The sequence below is a fragment of the Sorex fumeus genome, unplaced genomic scaffold (assembly GCF_029834395.1).
Source record: "Sorex fumeus unplaced genomic scaffold, SorFum_2.1 ptg000114l, whole genome shotgun sequence".
In the NCBI taxonomy this organism is placed as follows: domain Eukaryota; kingdom Metazoa; phylum Chordata; class Mammalia; order Eulipotyphla; family Soricidae; genus Sorex; species Sorex fumeus.
Window position 1 is genome coordinate 1,566,845 of NW_026606171.1, and position 22,493 is coordinate 1,589,337.

The window sequence follows — 22,493 nt, forward strand, 5'->3', positions numbered from 1 at the left end:
AAACCATCGTATCTTTTTATGCATAGGAGAATTCATCCAGGAGAGAAACCACATAAATGTCAGACTTGTGGGAAGGCCTTTATTCAGACCTCACATCTTAATAGACATATGAAAACTCATAGTGGAGAGAAGCCTTATATGTGTCAGGAGTGTGGCAAGGCCTTTACTCAATCCTCAAGCCTCAGTAGACATGCATGTATACACACTGGAGAGAAACCGTATAGATGTAAAGAATGTGGAAAGGCCTTTGCTGGGGCTGCAAGACTTAGTGTACATAGGAGAGTTCACACTGGAGAGAAACCATATATATGTAAAGAATGTGGAAAGGCCTTTGCTGGAGCCTCATGTCTTATTGTACATAGGAGAATTCACACTGGAGAGAAACCTTATGTATGTAAGGAATGTGTAAAGGTTTTTGCTGGAGCCTCGAGACTTACTGCACGTAGGAAAAGTCACACTGGGGAGAAACCATATATTGTAAGGAATGTGGGAAGGCCTTTGCTATGGCCTCAATTCTTAGTGTACATAGGTAGAATTCACACTGGAGAGAAACCGTATATATGTAATGAATGTGGAAAGGCCTTTGCGGGAGCCTCAAGACTTAGTGCACATAGGAGAATTCACACTGGAGAGAAACCATATATCTGCAAAGAATATGTGAAGGTCTTCTGTCAATCTCAGTACCTTAGGAATCATAGGAGAATTTATAGTGGAGAGAAATCTCGTCAGTGCCCAACATGTGGGAAAGCCTTTCCTCTGTGCTCTTATCTTAATGCACATAAAAAAATTCATCTTAGAGAGAAACCTCATCAGTGTCAGACATGTGGGAAGGCATTCACACATTTCACTTCCCTTACTATACACATGAGAATTCATACCGGAGAGAAGCCATATTTATGTAAGGAATGTGGGAAGGCCTTTTCTAGATCCTCAAAACTTAGTGTACATAGGAGAATTCACACAGGATAGAACCCGTATATATGTACGGAATGTTGAAAGGCCGTTTCTGGATGCTCAAGACATACTGTACATAGGAAAATTCACACTGGCGAGAAACTGTATATGTAAGAAATGTGTGAAGGCCTTTCCTGTGGCCTCAATACTTAATGTACATAGGAGAATTCACACTGGAGAGCAACTATATATATATATATGTGTATATATATATATATATATATATATATATATATATAAGGAATATGGAAAGGCCTTTGCTGGAGCCTCAAGACTTAGTGTATATAGGAGCATTCACACTGGAAAAAAGCCTTATATACGTGATGAATGTGGGAAGCCCTACCATTCTGAATAACTTGCTCAGCACAGTTAAATTCAGTGGAGGGAAATCTTATCAGTGTCAGACATGTGGGAAGGCCATCACTTGGTGCTATTCTCTTAGTCAGTATATCAGAATTCATATTGGAGAGAAACCGCATATATGTCAGGAATGTGGGAATGGCTTCATATTATCCTCACACATTAGTCAACATAGAAAAATTCATACTGGATGATTTGATCCCTTAATAATAGTCTCTAAGGTCAGAACAGAACAGTTCAGTAAAGCAAGTTTCCTTTGGACAAGATGGTCAAGGGTGCTACAAAAGTGAGGTTACGAGGGAAGTAAACCTGCCTGCTTGTGACGGCCTTCTCATGTCAGTGAAAGGTACCTGCTGATTTTCACCCAGGCTGCAGCTATGTCAGTAAAGTAGTGCTGAGCTTGCTTTTTTTATTTAACTTGTAAATAATTGGTCTTGGTGATGAAAATTAGGAGAAAGTTGACTGAATAAACAGGTACAAAATCACCCCCTGCTCAGAGCTGTCATGGCTAACCACTGTGTTATTATTTGCTCTCCTTCTGGCTTGGCCAAGAGGTGCTGGTTAGTAGTAATTATGGCAGAAATCACCCAAGATGCTGATTTGAATCCTTTGAAAGTGGAAATAAGGCAAATTTTCATTCTTCAGTCCTTTCTGTGTTAGGATTTGGGATGCTTGAGCACCCTGTGCCTCTGGTTTGGGAAATTCAGCATGGATCACGCCAGCTTGTAGGGTACTTTCACCCTTGGTTTTTTTTTTCACTTTTTCTGGATAACCAGGCTTTAGGGGATGTGGTGCTTTTGATGGGTGCTTGGGGGCTGTTCAGTGGCGCAGGTATCTTGGGTGAGGGTGCGTTATCCTGAAAGTCCTTGCAGCCACAATCGCAACCAGGTCCAAGATGGTACTGGAGGGTGGGCACATGGACTTTGGGCCTTGGTTTGAGGAACCTGCAGAAAGTGGAGGTCCTAGCCATCTCATAACTCCCTACTCAGGACAGCGTGTGGCCCTGTTTGGAGTCTTTGGACTGGATATAACACTAATCAAAATTCCAGATATGTCTCTGTCATTTTTATTGGCTCCCATGCTGGGATGGGGCCTTCCAGGTGTGTCTTTACAAGTGAGAGGTATTTGCCTCTGAAATTTGCTCTTTGGATTATATATATATATATATATTGTTTTTGGGTCACACCCAGCGATGCGCAGGTGTTACCCCTGGCTTATACACTCAGGAATTACTCCTGGAAGTGTTCAGGGGACATATTGTTGCTGGAAATCAAACCCAAGTTGGTCGCGTGGAAGGAAAATGTCCTGTCCTCTCTGCTGTCACTCCAGCCCCTCTTTGGATTAATTTTAGTAGCTCTTTATATTCCGTGGAGTTGGAAAGGAAGAAAAGACATTCTTCGATGTTCAAGGCTTACTTCTGGCTCTGCAGCTCAGGAATTATTCTGGGGTGCTGTCGGGCTTCTATGGGATGGGTTAGGTTTGACCTGGATCAGCAAGGCAAAAATCCTACTCGATTTACGGTGAGTCTAACCCCAATATTGTTTTTTTTTCCATATCAAGAATTTCTACTTCCTGGCGGTGTGGTGCCCCAGCAGCTCAATCTGTGGCTGTGAAGCGAGTGCATCAGCAGACTGATGGTACCCTCAGACTTCCAGATACCCCAAAATTGCTGCTGTGCCTTTGGCCAGACTCCAAAAACTTGGGGCAAAGTTTACCAGGAAAGTAAACAGCCAAAAGTTAGGTATGTGTGAGACACACCAAGAAACAATTTCTTGCTCAGCTATATATATGGAGGTAAGGCTTCTCTGGTTCCTGATCAAACTGCTTAAAGGACATTATCCCATAGACTCAGAGATAAATCTTGGATCCTAGCAACCTTTGCAGAGATGCACCCAGTCCCCGCAATGGGCTACCAGTGTCAGACAACGGCAAGGGGGAAAGGGTGTGTCCCTCTGCCTGCTCCCCCTTTGACTTGACGGCTGCCATCTGCCATTGGACATCTACCATTGGACAGTCAGGTTCGGGCCTGCTGCGATGAAACACGCAGGTCCTCATGAGATGGGGTGACATGGCTCTTTCCTCCCTGCCCCAATGAGACCCTGTGTCACTGCCCACCAATGGACTCTCTTGCTTGGGATCAAGCTGCTTAACGGCCATGATCCCAGAGACTCAGAAGCAAATTTCAGAGCCCAGCGACTTTTAGCAGAAATGCATCTGTTCCCCATAGTAGGTTACCGGTGCTGGGCCACCCCAGGTGGAAATAGGTTCCGTGTCTTGTCCTGTTACCCCTGGTGGCTCGGTGAACGCTATCTCCAATGGCCTCTGGATGGTTAGGTTTGGTCCCGCAGTGATGAGACATGCAGTACCTAAGGGGATGGTGGTGGAGCCGGTCCTTTTCTCCCCACCCCAAAGAGCCCCCAAGTTGCCTGGTGCCCATGAATGGCCTCTGTGGCTCATGATCAAGCTTCTTAATGGCCATGATCCTAGAGATTCAGAAACAAACCTAGAAAACCCAGCAGCTTTTGGCCGAAATGCGTTGGGACCACGCAGTAGGTTACTGTCGCCAGGTCACACAGGGAGAAAGGATGCTGTGCCTCCGCCTGCTCCCCTTGGCGGATCCATGGCCACCATCCTCCAGAGGCCATTGGAAAGTCAGGTTTGGGCCCACAGTGACAAGATACAATGGGCCTCACAGTATGGGTGTGGAGGTGGCCCTTTCCTCCAGCCCTGAGACCCTAAGTTGCACCCACGAACCGCCTCTCTTCTGATAAAGCTGCTTAATGGCCATGATTCCATAGACTCAGGAACAACTATCAGAACCCAGCAGATTTTGGCAGAAATCCCTCCATATTGTTAAATTTTCAAAATTAAAAAATCATATGTTATTTATAACCTGCAATAGAAAATAAATTGTCTATTGTTGCCTTTTTGGCAGACCTCAGTGCTTGGGTAAAATCCCAAATAGTAATGGTGGGTCTAGTGTCAAAATATTGAATGTGATCAAAGTAGAGAGAGAGAGTAATGTGGAAATCATCTGCCCCACAGCTAGGTGGAGGATTCGGACTGGGGGGTATACTGGGGTTTTTAGTGGTAAAAAAAAATGGGCTCAGTGAAGGGATGGGTGTTTCATTGTATGACCGAGATTTAATCCCGAAAGTTTTGTAACTGCTCTCACGGTGATTCAATAAATAAAATTATGAAAAAAGGGGGGAAAAGTAAGGTGTAGTTCATGCCCATTTCAATCAGCCTAATTAATGGCTGAATAAACAGCAATATTCCTAGGGGAAAAAGAATTTCTACTTCCACATGCCCAGTTGCAAAGAGTCCCTTTCTCTTCATCACTCCCTGACCAGGATATCAGGGATACTGGTTCTTGGGGTGGCTACATCGGTAAACTTGTTGTTTTATGTTTTTCTGAAAGGAAGATATGTGAGTATGGGGAAGCATCCTCCACCCAGATCCTCCATATTCCAGTAGACAGGGGTCACACCCACCAACTGGCCCCCTGGTGCCATGTAATGTGTAATCCCATCAACGGCCAAGACCCAGAGATTATAAAACCCAGATCCCGGAAGAGAACAGTGTAGAGTCTCCTGCCCCCGTGCCTGACTGTCCTCGCCGGGGCCCCTTGGAGTGGAGTGTGTTGAGTTTCCCCCCCCCCCAACCAGGGCTCTGGCGGCCGAAGACCTCCAGAACCAGCCACCACCATGGTGAGACCACTCTCCGCACACCTGAAGGTACCAGCAGAGGAACAAAGGCATGTGGGTTCCGGGGCTGAGATCTCCAAGCCTGCTCAGATCGGGGCTGAGCATCCACCACCCAGATCCTCCATATTCCAGTAGGTAGGGTTCACACCCACCAACTGGCCCCCTGGCGCCGTGTAATCCCATCAACGGCCAAGACCCAGAGACTATAAAACCCAGATCCCAGAAGTGAATGCAGCTGAGTGACATTATTATTTCATGCTTACTTTGGACAAACTGGCAGGCTACCAAATGTAACTTGCCCACATGGCAGAGTCTGGCAAGCTCCCCGTGGTGTACCCAATATGCCAAATACCAGTAACAATGATGGGTCTCATCCCCCTAACCCTGAAATAGCCTTGAATCTCAGGGCTAGGATGAAAAAGATGTCACTGGGGCCTGCTCGAGGTAATCGACGAACAAAAGGATGGTCGTGATCATGATCGGGGAAGGGGAACTTTGCTCAGGGGTCACTCCTAGTGTGATGAGAAGAAATTCGTTTTAGAATTGGCCAGAGCCATAGTACAGCGAGTACAGTGCTTGACTTGCATGTTGTCAACCCAAGGGTACTCCAGTCCACAGCATCTTTGAGTTGCTCACTGGAAATTGAGTGTCTCCTTCTCATCCCTAGAACGGGTGATGTGGGGGTGTGGCATGAGGGAGGAATGTCTAGTGGTTTGGTCTAACTCAGTGTTGCTTTCTTTTGGTCCTACTGGGTCTGTGCTTAGGAATTACTCTGTCTGGTGCTCACAGGAGCAGTGTTCATTGGCTTTGTCCCTGGGGTGGCTGTGTGCAAGTCCATCAACTTTCAGTATAGTGCCATTGTAAGAGATCTGGCTTCCATACTGTGATTACTGGGGCCCGTCACCCTAAAGTGTTGGTGGAGTCCGGTTTCTCCCTTCTGATGTGGGGAGACGGGAGAGGCCCTGAGCTCCTCTACGGTGTTGCAGTATATCATCCTTTGGCCCTATTGTGTGGAGTGGGATGGCCTCCTCCTCCCCTTGTGTGTGCTGGTTCAAGATGCACTTACCTATGTCAACATGGCAGAGAGTTTTACCTGAGAGGAATGAACATGCCTGGTTGCATCTCAGAGGAATCTCTACAGGGACGTGTTGCTGGAGTCAAAAGAGAAAAAAAGAGATGGGGGACCACTGACTGATGATCAGAATGACCCATTTAATGCAAAGCTGTTAGCATATTTACAGAGCAATGAAGGGGTTTGAGGTATAGGACTACACGTAGCGGTGACTGCACACGCCCTGTTTGGGTTCCTGCATAAATAGTTCCTTCCATTGATAAATTCATTGTGCTATACTTCAATTCAGTATGTTATTTTGGGATTTGTTTCTGGGCCACAGTGCCCATTCCTCCTGGCTCTGTGATGAAGGATCATTCCTGGCAGTGCTCCAGGACCCACGGAGGTAATATGGATTAACCCAGTCAAACAGCTTATGAGGCTGGTGTCTTATCCACTCTGCACCAGGTCTGCAACTTCATTCATTATTTTTTGGTTTTGATTTTGTTTGGGGGCTACACACAGCAATGCTCTGGATTTCTCCTGGGAATACATTCAGTAATTTCTCCTGGCAGTGCTCTTGTGCCACCTGGAGGTCAGAAATCAAAACTGTGAGTGTCAGGCATGTGTCCGCCCCCTGGACCTTCCCTCCACCTACAGGTTCATTTTTTCTAGGGTCCCACCCCATCAGACACAGGATTGTTTATTGGGATTACTTCCAGTGGTTCTTGGGACATTTCAGCATGGCTCATTTCCATCTTAAATTGAAATATGGTTATTCTGCCTACCTGCCAGTTACTGAAACAATCTGCTTCATTTCCCCCCATGGACTTGAGTGTGAGAGCATTGGTTCACCCTATTACAGCATCAGGGCACTTCTCCTTACTCCCAGCCCCACACTCTGTGACCAACCACTCCAGGAGCTTCCTCTCTACTCTTACGTATAAGCCCATCCACGTTGCAGCACAGATTCACCTGGGTTTTCCGAAACAACCTCTCCACACCTGGAGCCTGGCCCTGTATATGCTGCCTGCGGAGCCTGAAGTGACATCACAGCGCAGGAGCTACTGGGTACACATTTTGTTTCTGACACAGATGCTTCAGTCATGCTGCCCTTGGGAACCCGGGGGGAAGGAGGAAGTGGCGTTCTGGCATGGCACGGGGACTCTGAAGGCCGATTTTGTGGCAGGAAGGGGGCGGCCTCCCATGAGCACCCCACGCCAACCATCTCTCCACTGTGAGCGGTAGAACCACGTCAGCTTGGGAATTCTTTCGTGCTTCTTTCTCGCTTATTCCCCTATATACAGGTAGTTCCTGAGGCGCAATTGCCTCCAGCTCTGTGATGGTGTAGCAGCGGGTGGGTGCAGGCTGGGTGTAGGGAATTGGGCATTGAGGTGCGGGATCTGCGTAGGATGGGGGCTTGACTGTCCCGATCCTCCCAGCACAAACTGCACTGGTCCCTGTCCTTGAACCTTTGGGCCAGACATAGGAGTCAACCTAGAACCTCCAGACTCACATGAGTGGCATCGCTTCAGCCTCTTGCTGGCAAAGGAACCGGTTTTCATCCTTGTTTGTCACTGGCTGCTGTGATGGGGCGAAGCCACCGGGGGCCTGGTGCTTGCAGGTGGCTGGGTTTGCCAATTAAAATTCTTTTGTAGCTATTTTTATTTGGTCTTTTTTTTGTGGGGTGGGTGGTCCACCCGTAGATGTTCAGGTTTTATTTCTGTCACTGTGCTCAGGAATTATTCCTGACGGTGCTCTGGGGGCCGTACGGGATGCAGAAGATTGATCGGAGTCAGCAAGGTAAGCATCCAACCTGTTTTATTGTCTGTTTTATCCCTACATAGGGCTGGAGCGATAGCACAGCGGGTAGGGCGTCTGCCTTGCATGCAGCCAACATGGCCGACCCGAGTTCGATTCCTCCGCCCCTCTTGGAGAGCCCGGCAAGCTACCGAGAGTATTCGATATGCCAGACACAGTAACAACAAAGTCTCCAACGGAGACGTTACTGGGCCCGCTCGAGCAAATCTACAATCAATGGGAGGGCCTTTACCTTTACCTTTATCTATCCCTACATAGTTTTATTCCCAGATCAGGACTTTCTAGTCTCTTAAGTCAAGTAGCAAGCCACCCCTCACCCTCATCTCTCCCTGGCCAAGTGACCGCTGGTAACTGGTTGTTGGGTGAGTACAGTGGATAAATATATCTTTGTATTTTGTTTTTTCGTGTTATTTTTTCTTTTTTGAAGGAACGGGTTTTTTTGGAGACAAGAAGCTCTGCTCAGGGATAACTCCTCATGTGCTGGGAAGCAATTAACTGATAAATGGCCAGAGCCAAAGTACAGTGCTAAGGGCACTTGCCTTGCACAAAGCCAACCAAGGTTTGAGCCCCTGCATACAATTAAAAGGCATATAATGAGGCTTTAAACACCCACTGTTTGGGGCTAGAGAGAGAGCACAGCGGGGAGGGCGTTTACCTTGCACGCAACCAACCCTGGTTCAATTCCCAGCATCTCATATGGTCCCCTAAGCACCACCAGAAGTAATTCCTGAGTTCAGAGCCAGGAGTAACCCCTGAGCATTGCCAGGTGTGACCCAAAAAGCAATAAATGAATAAATAAATAAATAAATAAACACCCACTGTTTGACTCTTTAACTATAGCAGGCTAGAATTTGTCATTGCACATGACATTGTTTTCTCTTTTCTTTTCTCTCCTGCTTGGTTAGAGTTACCAAGTTGCTGACCTTCTAGGTCATATCCTACAGTTTGTCCGTCTAACTCCTGACTGAACTCAGGGCTCACTGCTGCCAGGGTCAGGGCACCATAAGGTATGCTTGGGTATTTCCTTGGGACAGCCAACTGCAAGCTGATAATGTATACTGTTATATTGCTGTGGCACATGAGATAGAAAATGTTTAATTAGAAAGTAGACTTACACAAGAAGTTCTGACTGTCAGACACAGTTCCTATCATGATCTCTAGTAAACACTCTGTATAATAGGATAATTATGCTCTACAACACACATTTGCGTTGTATTCCAATCTGTTCCTGCAAGAGAGGAACAAGTACTGGAAGAGGCTCACGTGGATATGCTGATTCAGGAGTAGAGTAGATCAGGACCCAGAGGATCCCGGTTCAGCAGGACGGAACTAGGACTGTGCTTTGGGCTCATATGGGCCCAGAAGTGATCCTGGTCCCTGCAGAGAATTCCCACATGCATGTCCCTGCCCAGGTGCCAGAGGGCACCTGATAGTTTGCCCATGCTGAGGCCCTTTAGCTGAGCCCATGGCAGTGCCACTTTCAGGCTAAGGGTCACTGGGGCCAGCATTGATGCCGGCCTGCAGGGGGCGCTGATGTGCTTGGGCACCTGGGCTCAGATTCAGCCCCTTGCTGGACGTGTGGGACCTTCCTGTAGTTTTTAGGATGGAGTCCTGACTTCTCCAGGTCTTTGCACATAGCCTCCTGCCGATCTTCAGGAATACCAGATGCTGGAGATGATGGTGGCACACCATCTGACACACTGTTGACAGGAAAGAGGTAAGTGTCAAGATGACATGGTTCAGTGCCAGGAACTTGCTGTCTTCCTGGCCCATCTGTCTCCAGTTGGTTTAGGAAGGAGCCCTGGACTGAGATTCCTGGAAAGGGTTTCCAACTATGCTGTATGAGGTAAATTTTGTCCCTGTTTGTTTTGTTGTATATGGATTGAGTCCTCACCCAGAGGTGCTCCAGAAGTACTCCCAACTCAGTGCTCAAGGATCACTTCTTTGAGAACTTGGGGATCTTACAGGGTACTCGGGGTCCAAGGCTAACTTTGGGGTTTTTGGTTATTTTATACTGGGATGTGATGTGGGATCAAACCTTGTGATGTTCACAATTACTCCTGGCTCAGCACTGCAGCATAGCACCTCAGAGTGCATGAAGAACCGTGTGGGACTGAAGAATCGCCAGCCCTACCCCTACCATGCTGCTTGATGCTTTGTTTTCTTTTGTATTTATTTTTGTGCCACAGTGGAGTTGCTCAGGGCTTCCTCTTGGCTCTGTGCTCTAGGTTCACACCTCAGGGGCATTAGGGGCCCCTGGTGTGTTGGCCCCATATGTATCCTGGCAGCTACAGTGACTCGGGCCCCAGAATATGTGTTTCCCCTGCCTTGTCCTTCCCGCTCTGGAGGGCTTCGCCTGCTCAGTCACAGTGTCACGTTCACATGCTGCTGTGCATGCAGTTCTGAGCTTGCGCCCGTACCTGGGAGACAAGCAAAGTATGTTGTATCTGGTAGAGGTGTTAAAGATCAAGACATTTTTGCCTCTTGAACAGGGATTAGAGGCAGCCCTGAACCGTGACTTCAGGGTCCTACAGGCACAGATGTCCACACAGAGCTTTCAGTTTGCCACTGTACATTGAGTCTCCCCTTCTCATCCCTAGAACAGGGCGTGTGGAAGTGTGATATGGAGGGTCGTCTAGTGCTTGGTCCAACCCAGTGTAGCTTCTATTTTTGGTGCTGCTGCTTATGTACTTGGGTGTTTCATTCTGCAGTGCTCACCAGAGCAGTGTTCATTGGCTTTGTCCCTGGGGTGGCCCAATGTAAGTGTAGTACCTGCAGGAACCTTGTAGTATAGTGTCATTGTAGCAGAAATGGCTTTTCTCAAGTGATTACAGGGATCTGTCACCCATCACCCTGAAATGCAGAGGAGGCTGGTTCCTCGTGATGGGAGTGAAGAGAGGGGGAGGCCCTGTACTCCTCTAGGGCACTGTGTGTCTCATCCTCAGGCCCCATAGTATAGGGTGTGATGTGTGATGGCCTCACTCACACCCCCTGTGTGTACTACCTTAGGACATGGTGATCTTTCCCGATGTGGCCATGATATTCACCATGGAAGAGTGGCCATGCCTGGATGCCCCACAGAGGAATCTCTACAGGGATGTGATGCTGGAGACCCCACCAGCACCTGTGGGCTGTCAGTGGGAGCTGCTGGGCCTGCTTCCCATGCCCAGAGAAACCCGTGTGGGCTTCTAGGGGCTGGTCCAGGCTGTGATTCTGAGTGGCTGGAAGGTGTGACAGCCATGCGGATTGCTGTTTCTCTACTTCCTTTCATTTTTTTCCTTCCTTCTTTCTTTCTGTCATATTTTCCTTCTTTCTTTCTGGGGCACACTATTGGTTCTGAGGGGTTCTTACTGATTCTATATTCAGGAATCATTGTTGGTGAGCATGGAGAATCATAATGGATGCCCAGTATCAAACCCGGGTCAGATAAATGCATTCAAGCACCCTATGAGCTGTTTCTTCTTTTACTAAATGAAATTACTTTAAGCCAGAACAATAGTATAATGAGTCTGGCATTTTTTTTTCTGTGTGGCTAGTCCAGGTTCAATCCACGGCATCTAATACGATCCCAAGACGCAACCAAGAGTATTTCCTCTGCCCAGAGCCAGGATTAAACCTTGTGCATTGCTGGGTGCAACCCCCAAAATATACAAAGTAAATTTACTTCTATTACCACATTTAACTTGCATGTTTTATTTTGCTTTGGGTATTATTCCGGGACCACACTCAGCATTTTCTCGGGTTCTGTGCCAACAGATCACTCCTGGCAGTGATCAGGGGACAATGCGGGTACTGTGGATTGCAACCCGATCAGGAGTTTGCAGAGTGCACGCCTGGACAGGCCTTCAACTTCATTTATTTTTTGTTTTTGTTTGGGGCCACACCTGGCAATGCTCAGAGGTTCCTCCTGATGGTACACTCAGAAGCTCCTTCTAGTGATGCTCAGGGAATCATATGGGATGCAGGTTCAGAGCATTAAGTTTGTGTAGGACACAGGCAAGCCCCGCCCTTATGGAGTATCTCCTCAGCACTTGCTTTATTTTCTCTGAGTACAGTTAAATTTTTGCTTTGTTTGTTTTGTTTGGGGACCCACCTGGTGATGCACATGGGTGACTCCTGCTTCTTCTCTCAGAGATCACTTCTAGAAGAGCTCTGGAGACTGTACAGGATGTGGGAACTCGAATCTAGATCAGCCACAGCAAGGCAGCACTGTCCCCATTGTACTGTCTCCCCAGCCCCTATTTTATTATCTGAAATGTCATTTTATTTATTTGAGAGGGGAAGTGTGGGCCACACCCATCTCTGCTCAGGGCTCCCTCCTGTGTCGGCTCAGGGCAAGATTAGCGCCCTCTGCTCAATATCTTCTCACTAATCCCAAAGATTCTAACTTGAGTAATAATTTGTAAAAGTGTGACTCAAGTTTGTTTAGTTCTTTTACTTGTAATTTTAAAATTTTCATTCATTTACTTTTTGGCTTTTGGGCCACACTCAGTGGGGTTTAGGGGCTACTCTGGCTCTGCCTTCAGGAATTACTTTTGGCAGTGCTCAGGGACTTTAAGGGATACATGGGATCAAACCCGGTTGGACTGTGTGCAAGGCACACGCCCTCCCTGCTGTGCCATCTCTCTGTCCGCTAAGATCATTTATATCTTAGCGCCTAACCCCCTCAGCTGATGTTCTGTTCAGTGCTTGGGGTCACTTCCTGTGTTCCCAGGAGACCAGATGGTGCCTGGAATCAAGTCAGAGGGTCCCACATGCAAAGCATATTCCCCAATCCTGTGCATTGTCACCCTGCCTCCATTGGACTCTTCTACGGATATTAAAATTTGTTCGGGACCAAACCAGTTGGACTCAGGGTTTGCTCCCGGCCTCTGCACTCAGGGATCATGGCTGGCTGGTAGGGCACAAACTTGGTTTGAATATGGGCAAGTACTTTGCCCCACCTACTGTACTTTCTGCCTACACCGCCTTCTATTTCCCTTTGTTTTTAGCTTAAAATAAAGTTGTAGGTCTTGCCATCCTTGTCCTCACTTGGGTGCTTGGATTTCCTCCTGACTGTGCACTCAGTGATCACTCTGGGAGGGGCTCAGAAACTCCATTTGGTTCCGGGGTGAGAGAGCGTAAGTGCGGAGGGCGCTTCCTTACTCGAAGAAAACCGAGTTCAATCGCTGACCTTCCATGGAGCCAATACTATCAGAAGTGATTCCTGAGTGCGGATACAGGATTAACCCTTGAGCATCGCCAGGTGTGACCCCAAAACAAAACTACATACAGTGCTGGTATGAAACTTAAGTCAGCCATATACCTGGCCAAGCCTAGACTGTTAGTGGTATTATCTGGGGCCCATTATTTAACTCTTAAATTGAAACCTTATCTTATGTCTCACTCCCCACCAATCTCTGGCATATTGAAAGTGGATATTATGGTCATGCCTTTTCAGTAATATGGCCGGTTAGACCAGGGTCACATGAGGATTACTTGTCGTCTTTTCCTTGTGACTAATCCATGCTTCCACCTCTGTGGGGACAGGGCTTTTTGGGATGAAGCCAGTGTTAATCTCCTGGGTGGAAGAGGAGCCCTAAAGCCGGGGAGGAGAGGTGTGTGTCCCACTGAGTGTCTGAGGACCCTGGCTGAACCCCCGGGCACTGTGTGGGTGCCTTGAGAGCATGTGAAACATGCTGCTGACCCCGAGATCCTTGGGCTCCTGGATCAGGTGTCTGTGCTGTGCTCATGCTGCCCTTCACTCCCCTGAGCTGTCTGTTACCGAGCAATCCTACGCTTTGATTTCTTGACTTTGTTGTTATTCTTCCTCATCTGTCAGGCATGTGGAATAGTTTATGAGTTTCAAGGTCCTTGTTCCCCTGGCTGTATAACCAGCCTGACTGTACACCTACAGGGTCGGGTTCCCTTTCTGGAGCACTGGACCCCGCTCTTTCAATCAGACACCATGCTTATCTTTGCCTTTGGATCATGCCATGGTGCTTTGAGTATAGAAAGAAGTGTAGTTTTCTTTGGTTTCGTGGCCTGCGGATTCCCAGCAGTTATTCCTGGTAGTTCTCAGAAGTTGCTTTCGGCGGTGTTCAGGGATCAACCCCTGTCAGCCTCATGCAAGGCTACCTGCTGTACTCTTGACCAACCAGAAATGTTTTATTGCGTGCATGTGAAACTGTGAGTGTGAGCCTATAGTCAAGCTAATTGGAACGAGAATGGCAGTGCATCAGAGAGGGTGTTTGCCTTACAGACACCGCCTCCCTTCGATGTTTGGCATCCCCGATGGTATCCTGAGGATCACTGGGTCTGATCAAAAACAAAACCCAAAACGTTTTTTCGGGGATTGCCGTGCTCCTCCCAGAGACACTTCCAGCAGAGTTTTCCTTTCTTTACGCTTGTTTGAACTGTGAGAATCATGGAGATGTCTTTCACCTGCTCAGCCATTCAGGGGTGTTGCATTCAACATGGGACTAATTCTTGTGTATTGTTTTTGATTTGAGAATTCAAATCACAGGTTCTGGATGTGGCATTGCAGCAATTTGATTTGGGAACATGGATATTGCATACACATGTGCTGGTAAGATTCTCTTGTTGAAACTAAATATTATGCCATTGGGGGTACTTTGTGAACCAAGCATGTGACTTGAAAGGTGGTCCAGCTACATTCCCCAACCACATCTATGGTCTCAGCACCACAGGAAAAATATCAGAACCTGGGGCTGGAGTGATAGCACAGCAGGTAGGGCATTTTCCTTGCACGCGGCCGACTTGGGTTCGATTCCCATCATCACATATGGTCCCCCGGGCACCTCCGGGGTAATTCCTGCTTGCATGAGCCAGGAGTAATCCCTGTGTATTGCCGGGTGTGACCCAAAAAGCAAAAAAAAAAAATCAGAGCCTAATGCTGGGACTAGAGGGTCTTTAACTTCAGCGGGTGCTGAAATCTGGAAATTTATTTTATTGTATTGCTTTTTTTAAAGTGCCAGGATTTTCAAAGTTATTCGTAGTTGTACTTAGGCATACAATAATTCAACACCAATCCCTGCACCCATGTCAGCTTCCCTCCACACGTGTTCCCTTATTCCATACCCACCCCAGTCCCAACTCCACTCCCGCCTGTTCTGGACAACCACATGACTAAGTTTCAGTGATTGCGGCTTAGATCTCTTGTTTTCAGTTCTGTTGCATCTGTATTTTTGGGTAAATGGCTACACCCCTCACTCATGTCACTGGCATAAATGAAGCCCTGATCCCTGTAAACTTCTGGTTCTCTTCTGCCCCCATATTTCTTTCCTTCTTTGACCGGCTTCTCTCTAAACACTGGAGTCAGGGATGATTTGAGTAGCCCCTTTAGAGTACATTTCTACATCCAGTGTTCTGTATTCCACAGATGAGTGACATCATCCTGTTTTTGTTTCTTTTTATGGCTAACTTCACTCAACATGGTATCTTCCAACCGTTTGGCAGCACATATACTAAAATTATAAAACCTAAAAAAATTATTAAATTTTTGCTTTTTGAGTTACATCCATTGATGCTCAGGGGTTACTCCTAGATTTCCACTCAGGAATTATTCCTAGGGGTACTTGGGGGACCATATGGGATGCCTGGGATTGTAGCTGGGCTGGCTGTGTGTAAGGCAAATGCCTACCCCTGTACTATGGCACCGACTCCCCCAAAATTATTTTTATTACAGGGGAAATACTGTGACTTTACATTTGATAGACAGCAAGGACAAGTGTGTTGAAAAGAACTCAATGGTTCAGCACTAGTGGTTTTGCATTAGGAAGGACACTTGCTTAGCACCACGAAGAAAACTATGGTTCCATTCCAGCACACCACATGGCCCCCAGTGCCCCAGCAGCAGGAATCCTTGAGCAATACTTGGTGTGACTCTCTCCCCACCTAAGTAAATATAACAAGATAACAAAAAACTCAATGATCCTGCAGAGGAATCTGCTTCAGGTGAGATGTTTGCAAAGGCCCATCTCAGCTGTGTAGGGATACATCATTGCCTTCACATGTGAAGCCCGGGCTCCAAACTGAGCTAAAACCAAACCCAGTCTCAGACCCCTTTTAATTTTCACTTTAAACTGAGGCTTCACTTTTCTGCAGAGGGTGTTATTTCCACTTACTGTGTCTGTTCTTTTGAGTTGGAAATTTTTTACACAGCTATGTTTTGGGGCGGGGGCTGGAGCGATAGCACAGCGGGTAGGGCATTCGCCTTACAAGCGGCCAACATGGCCGACCCGAGTTTGATTCCTCCGCCCCTCTCGGAGAGCCCGGCAAGCTACCGAGAGTATTCAATATGCCAGACACAGTAACAACAAAGTCTCCAATGGAGGCGTTACTGGGCCCGCTCGAGCAAATCGACGATCAACGGGAGGGCCTTTACCTTTACCTTTACCTTATGTTGTGGGAAGCTGGCCCTTTAACTGACCAAGAGCCTACGTGCCTGTGCTAGGTACGGCTATCCTGACCAACGTGACCCTCAGCAGGTAAAGCCTATGGTATGGTAATCCTGACCTATGTGACCCTCGGCAGGTGAAGCCTGTGGTTTGGTAATCCTCACCTACGTGACCTTTGGCAGGTAAAGCCTGCCCTATGTATGATTATCCCAAGAAAACAATTGTCATGGCTATAACTGACAATGATTAACTTAGTATAAGCTTTGTAATGCATGGTAGGTTAAACTTATAGACTCTGTAACTTTCCTAATCACATTTTGAGCACGACCCTTTGTGTAGCTGCCTCACTAATATATACCCCCATCACCCTCTATAAAGCCTGTCCCTTTTTCTCTTTGTTTCTAAGCTCCATTTTTTCTCTCGTGTCTTGTGTTCATTCGGTCAGTCTTTCCCTGCACCTACGGATCCTAGGGCCACCTCTGTGGGCCGGAGAGTGGTCTGGCGGGACCCCCCGCAACTGGCGCCCACATGGGGTGGTGTCTGGGAGATGACTGCCGAACTCCCCTTCAGGAAGCGGTGGCCACCGGGACGCACGGAAAGGTAAGTGCACGCCTAATCAAAAATCCCCGTCTCGTTCGAGGCCGAGTGGGCAGATCCCCATCTCGTTCGAGGCTGAGTGGGTACTAGCCCCTGCCTCATTATAGAGGTCGACGGGGCCGCATCAGGGGAGAATTAAGTGTTCAGTCTCATATGAGGTATATGAGACGGTCACTGGGTTGGATAAGGCCCCCCCCATGCCCCTTTGTCGTGTCCTTTGTGGAATGTGTGTGTGAGTGAATGAGCGGTCAGGGGCGTCCTCGCCTCTGATTCGAGTCTGCTGTTTCATGGCTGGGCACCCCTAAGATCCCCGAAAAGGCTACGGAATCCGGTTGGGCTGCCTGCGGTTCCACGGGAAACATAGTCTATGGTGGTGCTGACTTAGACGTCGGCCGCAAGTCACCTTTGGCTGATCCACTACGGCTAAGTTTCCCACCAGCCAGACAAGCACCTGAGTGGGCCCCTTTGTTGGGCCTCCCCCGTGTCTCGCGTTTGTTTTTCCCAGGTATTCATGCGGGGGTACAGCCTTCCAGTGACCCATCTCCTGTCTAGTCAGTCTTTATATCTTGTCTGCCTTCTATTCCTTTCATCTGTCTTACTCCCTCTCTTCTTCCTATATTTCTCATTTTCTGTTTCGTAATCTGTATATTCGTGTGTATCTGTATCTTTGAAAGCTGTTTCTCCTGACCTCTGACAATGGGTCAGAGTTTAAGCAAGAAGGAATTGTTTATTCATGGTTTAAAGACATCCCTTAAGCCCCGGGGTATCCGGGTCAAGAAAAAGGATCTCGTAGATTTCTTTCTTCTTATTGAGAAGATCTGTCCCTGGTTCCCTCAAGGAGAGACCATCGATGAGAAATGTTGGGGCCGTGTAGGAGACTGTCTTAAAGACTATTACAGGACGTTTGGCCCCAAGAGAATCCCCATTCCGACTTTCTCTTTTTGGAATCTCATTAATGAGATCCTTCGAGTCCAACATGTTCAGTCAGATGCCCACCAGATAATTCAAGACTCTGAGACCTTAAAGATTATGACCCTTCTAACCCTCACTCCCACACGCCTTCCTGTCCGCCTTCTGTTCTCCCCACTCCCACCGCAGAGACAGAGGAACCTTGTCGGTCCCCGTGTCCCTCTGTGTCAATCCCTATGCCCACTGAGGAGCCACCTGAGAAACCTCCTGCAGGCTCTCAGTACGATCCCCCTGAATGTTCGATGCCACGCTTATATCCAGTCATCAGGGATCCCCCTCCCCAAGAACTCCCCTCCGCATTCTGTGGACTCTGATGCCCATCCCCCTTAGAACGTTGCTGACCTCGGGGATGCAGCCACATGCTTTCGTGCACCTGAGAGGTCCCCAATGGCACCCTCGTCCACCCTCGCTGCCCCCCTCCGTACATTCCCGAGGTCTCTTTCGGGGCGAGCGATTGTCTTTCTCCACCCCTTGTGGGTCCTGACCTTCGCCTTGTTACCCACCGCTTGGCGCAGGATACTCAAATGCTCCACTCCTTTATACAACAAAAGCAGGAATTCCTGGACCTCCTGGGGCAGATCAGGCAGCTGGATCTATCTCCAAATACCCCGCCTGACTCACTAAGCCCGCCGCTTAAAGCTCGGCTGCAAGCCCCTCAGATCTTTCCTGCTCTCCAGCCTGGTAGATGCCTCTCACCTCAAGCCCCCTCAGGGGAGGAGAGGGAGGGAGCAGCCCAAGAGGCAGACTTCCCAGATGACCGTGAGGGCATCGAGGAGGCTCCTAATCCGGGCAGGGATGCAAGGGACTCAGAACCAGGGGAGACCCACGTGGGAGCCCATGGACGACAGCGCTATGAAAGACTGAAGTTTAGTGATATTAAAGACATTAAGGATGCTGTTGCCTCCTTTGGTCCAAAGGAGGTCCAACTGCCCCCTTTACCCTGAGCCTTTTAGAATTCCTTAGCGAGAGCTGGCTCACCCCTAATGATGGGTTTTCCCTGACCCTTGCCGTTTTAAGCCGCGGAGACTATCTGCTCTGGAAGGTGGATTATCAGGATCGCTGTCAGGATATGGCCCGGCGGAATCTCGCTGCGGGAGGGTCCTCCTCCCCCTGGGTACTGAGAAAATTCCTGGGTAATGATTCCTTCTCCTCTAACAAGGTTCAGGCTCAGTTCCCTCCTGGCCTTCTCACACAGATTCAGGTGGCAGCCTTGAAGGCTTGGAAGGGTCTCCCAACGAAGAGTTCCGTTGTCACCTCTCTTTCCAAAGTCCACCAGGGCCCTAACGAGCCCTACAATGATTTTGTTGGCCGCCTAGGGGAGGCTGCTGAGAGCCTCCTGGGGGGAGGCGACACTGATAACGACTTTATTTGCCACTTAGCCTATGAAAATGCTAATTCTGTCTGCCAGGACGTTCTTCGTACTCATAAAGGAGGCAAGACCCTCTCTGACTACCTCCGCCTGTGCGCCGATATAGACCCCGCCTCTCACAAAATTGGACTGGCCATTGGGGCGTCCTTAAAGGTTTAACCCATACTCCCATGACCGCTCCAATTGACCCTAGATTCTGCTTTGGCTGCAACAAGCCTGGTCATTTCCGGCGCCATTGCCCAGAGCGGGAGAGGGCGCGCGTGCCCCATACATTATGCCCCAAGTGTAAGGACAGGTACCATTGGGCATCAGACTGCCAGGTTGGAGTTACCTCTTGCCCGGGAAACTTCTCGCGGGGCCAGCCCCAGGGCCCCATAATGCAGCAGGCAGGTGGGGCTCCCCCTTTCTTCCTCCCCAAACTCTTCCACCTCTGGCCCTTGTTCCCCCTCCGGCTTCGATTCCCTCCTGCGTGCCATCCCAGGAAGCTCCAAATTGGACCTCCGTACCACCTCCCCCACAATCTTAACCCAGGCACAGGGACCTCAGCCCATCCCAGTTAATTTCCAGGGGCCTCTGTCTGCCGGAATGGTTGGCCTCATTATCGGGAGGGGTTGTCACCTCTCTTTCCAGGAATCTTATACTGGAAGAATTCCAGGTCCTTCCCGGCACTATAGATAATACTCTCACTGGCCAGCTTAGCATTATGGCCATGACTACGTCTTCCTTCCTACGTATAGATCTGGGTGCCCACATTGATGAATTGCTCCTCATCCCGCCTGGCCTTGCTCCTGGTGCCACCGGCCCCGTGCCACTGGGGGTGCATTTGGCTCAGGCTATAAAGGAGTGTAAGCCACTCCTGACCCTCACCATCTTAGGCAGGCCCTTTACCGGCCTTATAGATACTGGAGCTGATACTACCATCATTACTACTAGGGACTGGCCGCCCAAATGGCCACTCTCCCCCTCTTTAACACACCTGCAGGGGATTGGCCATTCAAAAAACCCAATATTAATTTCAGCTGAACTCAAGTGGCGGACCCCCAAAGGAGAGGAAGGCCACGTCCGCCCCTATGTCCTCCCCGACCTGCCTGTTAATCTGTGGGGGAGGGATGTCTTGTCCCAAATGGACCCGATCCTAGTAGATACCAAAGGCCTAGATCTTTTACTTCAGCAGGGCTATCTTCCTAGTCAAGGTCTGGGAAGGCACTCCCAGGGCCTCACTGAACCCATGATGCCTTCTCCCTCTGTAGGACGACAAGTACTGGGAAATTTACCATAATGGCCGTTGACTTGCCTGTACCCCACACTGATAAGATTATCTGGCAATCAGATGACGCTGTGTGGGTAGATCAATGGACCCTGTCCTCAGAAAAACTGGCCGTAGCGGAGGCGCTAGTGCAGGAGCAGCTCGCTGTTGGACACATAGAACTGACCAATTCTCCCTGGAATACGCCCATTTTTGTGATCAAGAAGAAATCGGGGAAGTGGCATCTGCTCCAGTATCTGAGGGCAATAAACCAGACCATGGTGGTCTTTGGAGCATTACAACCTGGCTTACCATTGCCCGTAGTCATCCCCGCCCTATGGCACAAGATTGTTATTGACCTAAAGGACTGTTTTTTCTCCATCCCCCTCCACCCTGCTGATCACCCCCGATTTGCCTTCAGTGTTCCCGTCACAAATTTCAGAGGCCCGATGAAGCGGTTTCAGTGGAAGGTGCTACCTCAGGGAATGGCCAACAGCCCCACTTTGTGTCAGAAGTTTGTTGCGAGTGTTCTGGCCCCGGTCAGGGAACAATGGCCGGATATTTACATCGTCCATTATATGGATGATATCCTGCTTGCTGGCCCGCACCCAGATGAAGTTATGTGTTGCTGCAATCATATGATTGACACCCTAACTCACGCAGGGTTTTCCATAGCTCAAGACAAAATTCAGATGAGTGACCCCTACTCCTTCTTAGGCTTTCAGATCGACCGATCTAGAATCAGAGTCCAGAAGGCTCAGCTCATGACTTCCACATTGAGGACTTTAAATGACTTTCAGCAGCTATTAGGCAATATTAACTGGCTCCGACCCTGCCTTAAGGTGACACAAGATGACCTTAAACCTCTATTTGACACCCTTCGGGGCGATCCCGATTCTAGTCCCCCCCCGTACACTTACAGATGACGCCCGACGCACCCTTGCCCTTGTAGAACGTGCCATTGATGAACAGTTTATCGTTGCCCTGAACTATGAGCTCCCGTTTTCTCTGATAATTTTTGAGACCCCACACTCCCCTACAGGTCTTGTTTGGCAGATCCATCCCGTTTCCTGGTTGTCTCTACCCTCGACCCCCAGACGTGTCCTCACTCCCTATTACCTCCTTGTTTCCTCATTAATAAGCCTAGGGAGGGAATATTGCAGAAAATACTTCGGCTTAGAGCCAACCATCATCATTCAGCCCTACGACCGAGACCAGGTAAACTGGCTACTCCAGAATTCCGATGACTGGCCCATAGCCTGTGTCTCTTTTGAGGGACTCATAGATAATCATTATCCTCCAGACAGACTGGTTCAATTTTGCAAGATACACAGATGGATCTTCCCCACTCTCACTAGAAATAACCCCATCCCCGGGGCTCCCACTATCTTCACTGATGGATCTTCTAGTGGGATGGCAGCATACGTGCACCAAGAGAAGGTTGTCTTCTCTCGCACAGACTATGCGTCCGCCCAGTTGGTGGAGCTGTCGGCCGTCTATAAAGTTTTTCAGGACTTCCCAACAGACAGCTTTTAATCTATACACAGATAGTGCCTATGTAGCCTTTTCCGTTCTGCTCCTTGAAACTGTCAGCTATATTAAGGAATCCTCTCAGGTGACCAGTTTGTTCTTACAGATTCAACAGTGCATCCGCTCCTGCCGTCTCCCCTTTTTCATAGGCCATCTGAGAGCCCACTCTGGGCTCCCTGGCCCACTATCCGAAGGCAATGACAGGGCTGATCGGGCTACTCGGCTGATTGCAGCCTCTGTTTCCAGTCCAGACCTCGTATCCGAGGCCACTAAGACTCATGCACTTCATCATCTTAACGCTAATACTTTAAGAATGATGTTTAATATCCCTCAAGAGCAGGCCCGACAAATCATTAAGCAGTGCCAGTCTTGTGTCACCTTTCTGCCTGCACCCCACCTGGGAGTCAATCCCAGAGGCTTGGTTCCTAACGCACTCTGGCAAATGGATGTCACCCACGTCTCCTCTTTTGGACGGCTCAGATATATCCAT

General features: G+C 48.7%; 1 protein-coding gene across 1 annotated transcript; it reads left to right on the top strand.

Annotated features, from left to right (window-relative positions):
- The first annotated feature begins 19,930 nt into the window (after nucleotides 1–19,930).
- On the top strand, nucleotides 19,931–20,506 carry LOC130043139 (endogenous retrovirus group K member 7 Pro protein-like). The gene has a single exon (XM_056135431.1). The coding sequence runs from the start codon at nucleotides 19,931–19,933 to the stop codon at nucleotides 20,504–20,506; it is 576 nt and encodes a 191-aa protein (XP_055991406.1).
- Nucleotides 20,507–22,493: the final 1,987 nt, after the last annotated feature.

What these genes read in the sequence shown, in the direction of transcription:
- LOC130043139 (XM_056135431.1), top strand. Translation starts at nt 19,931, where the DNA reads ATGGCCATGACTACGTCTTCCTTCCTACGTATAGATCTGGGTGCCCAC.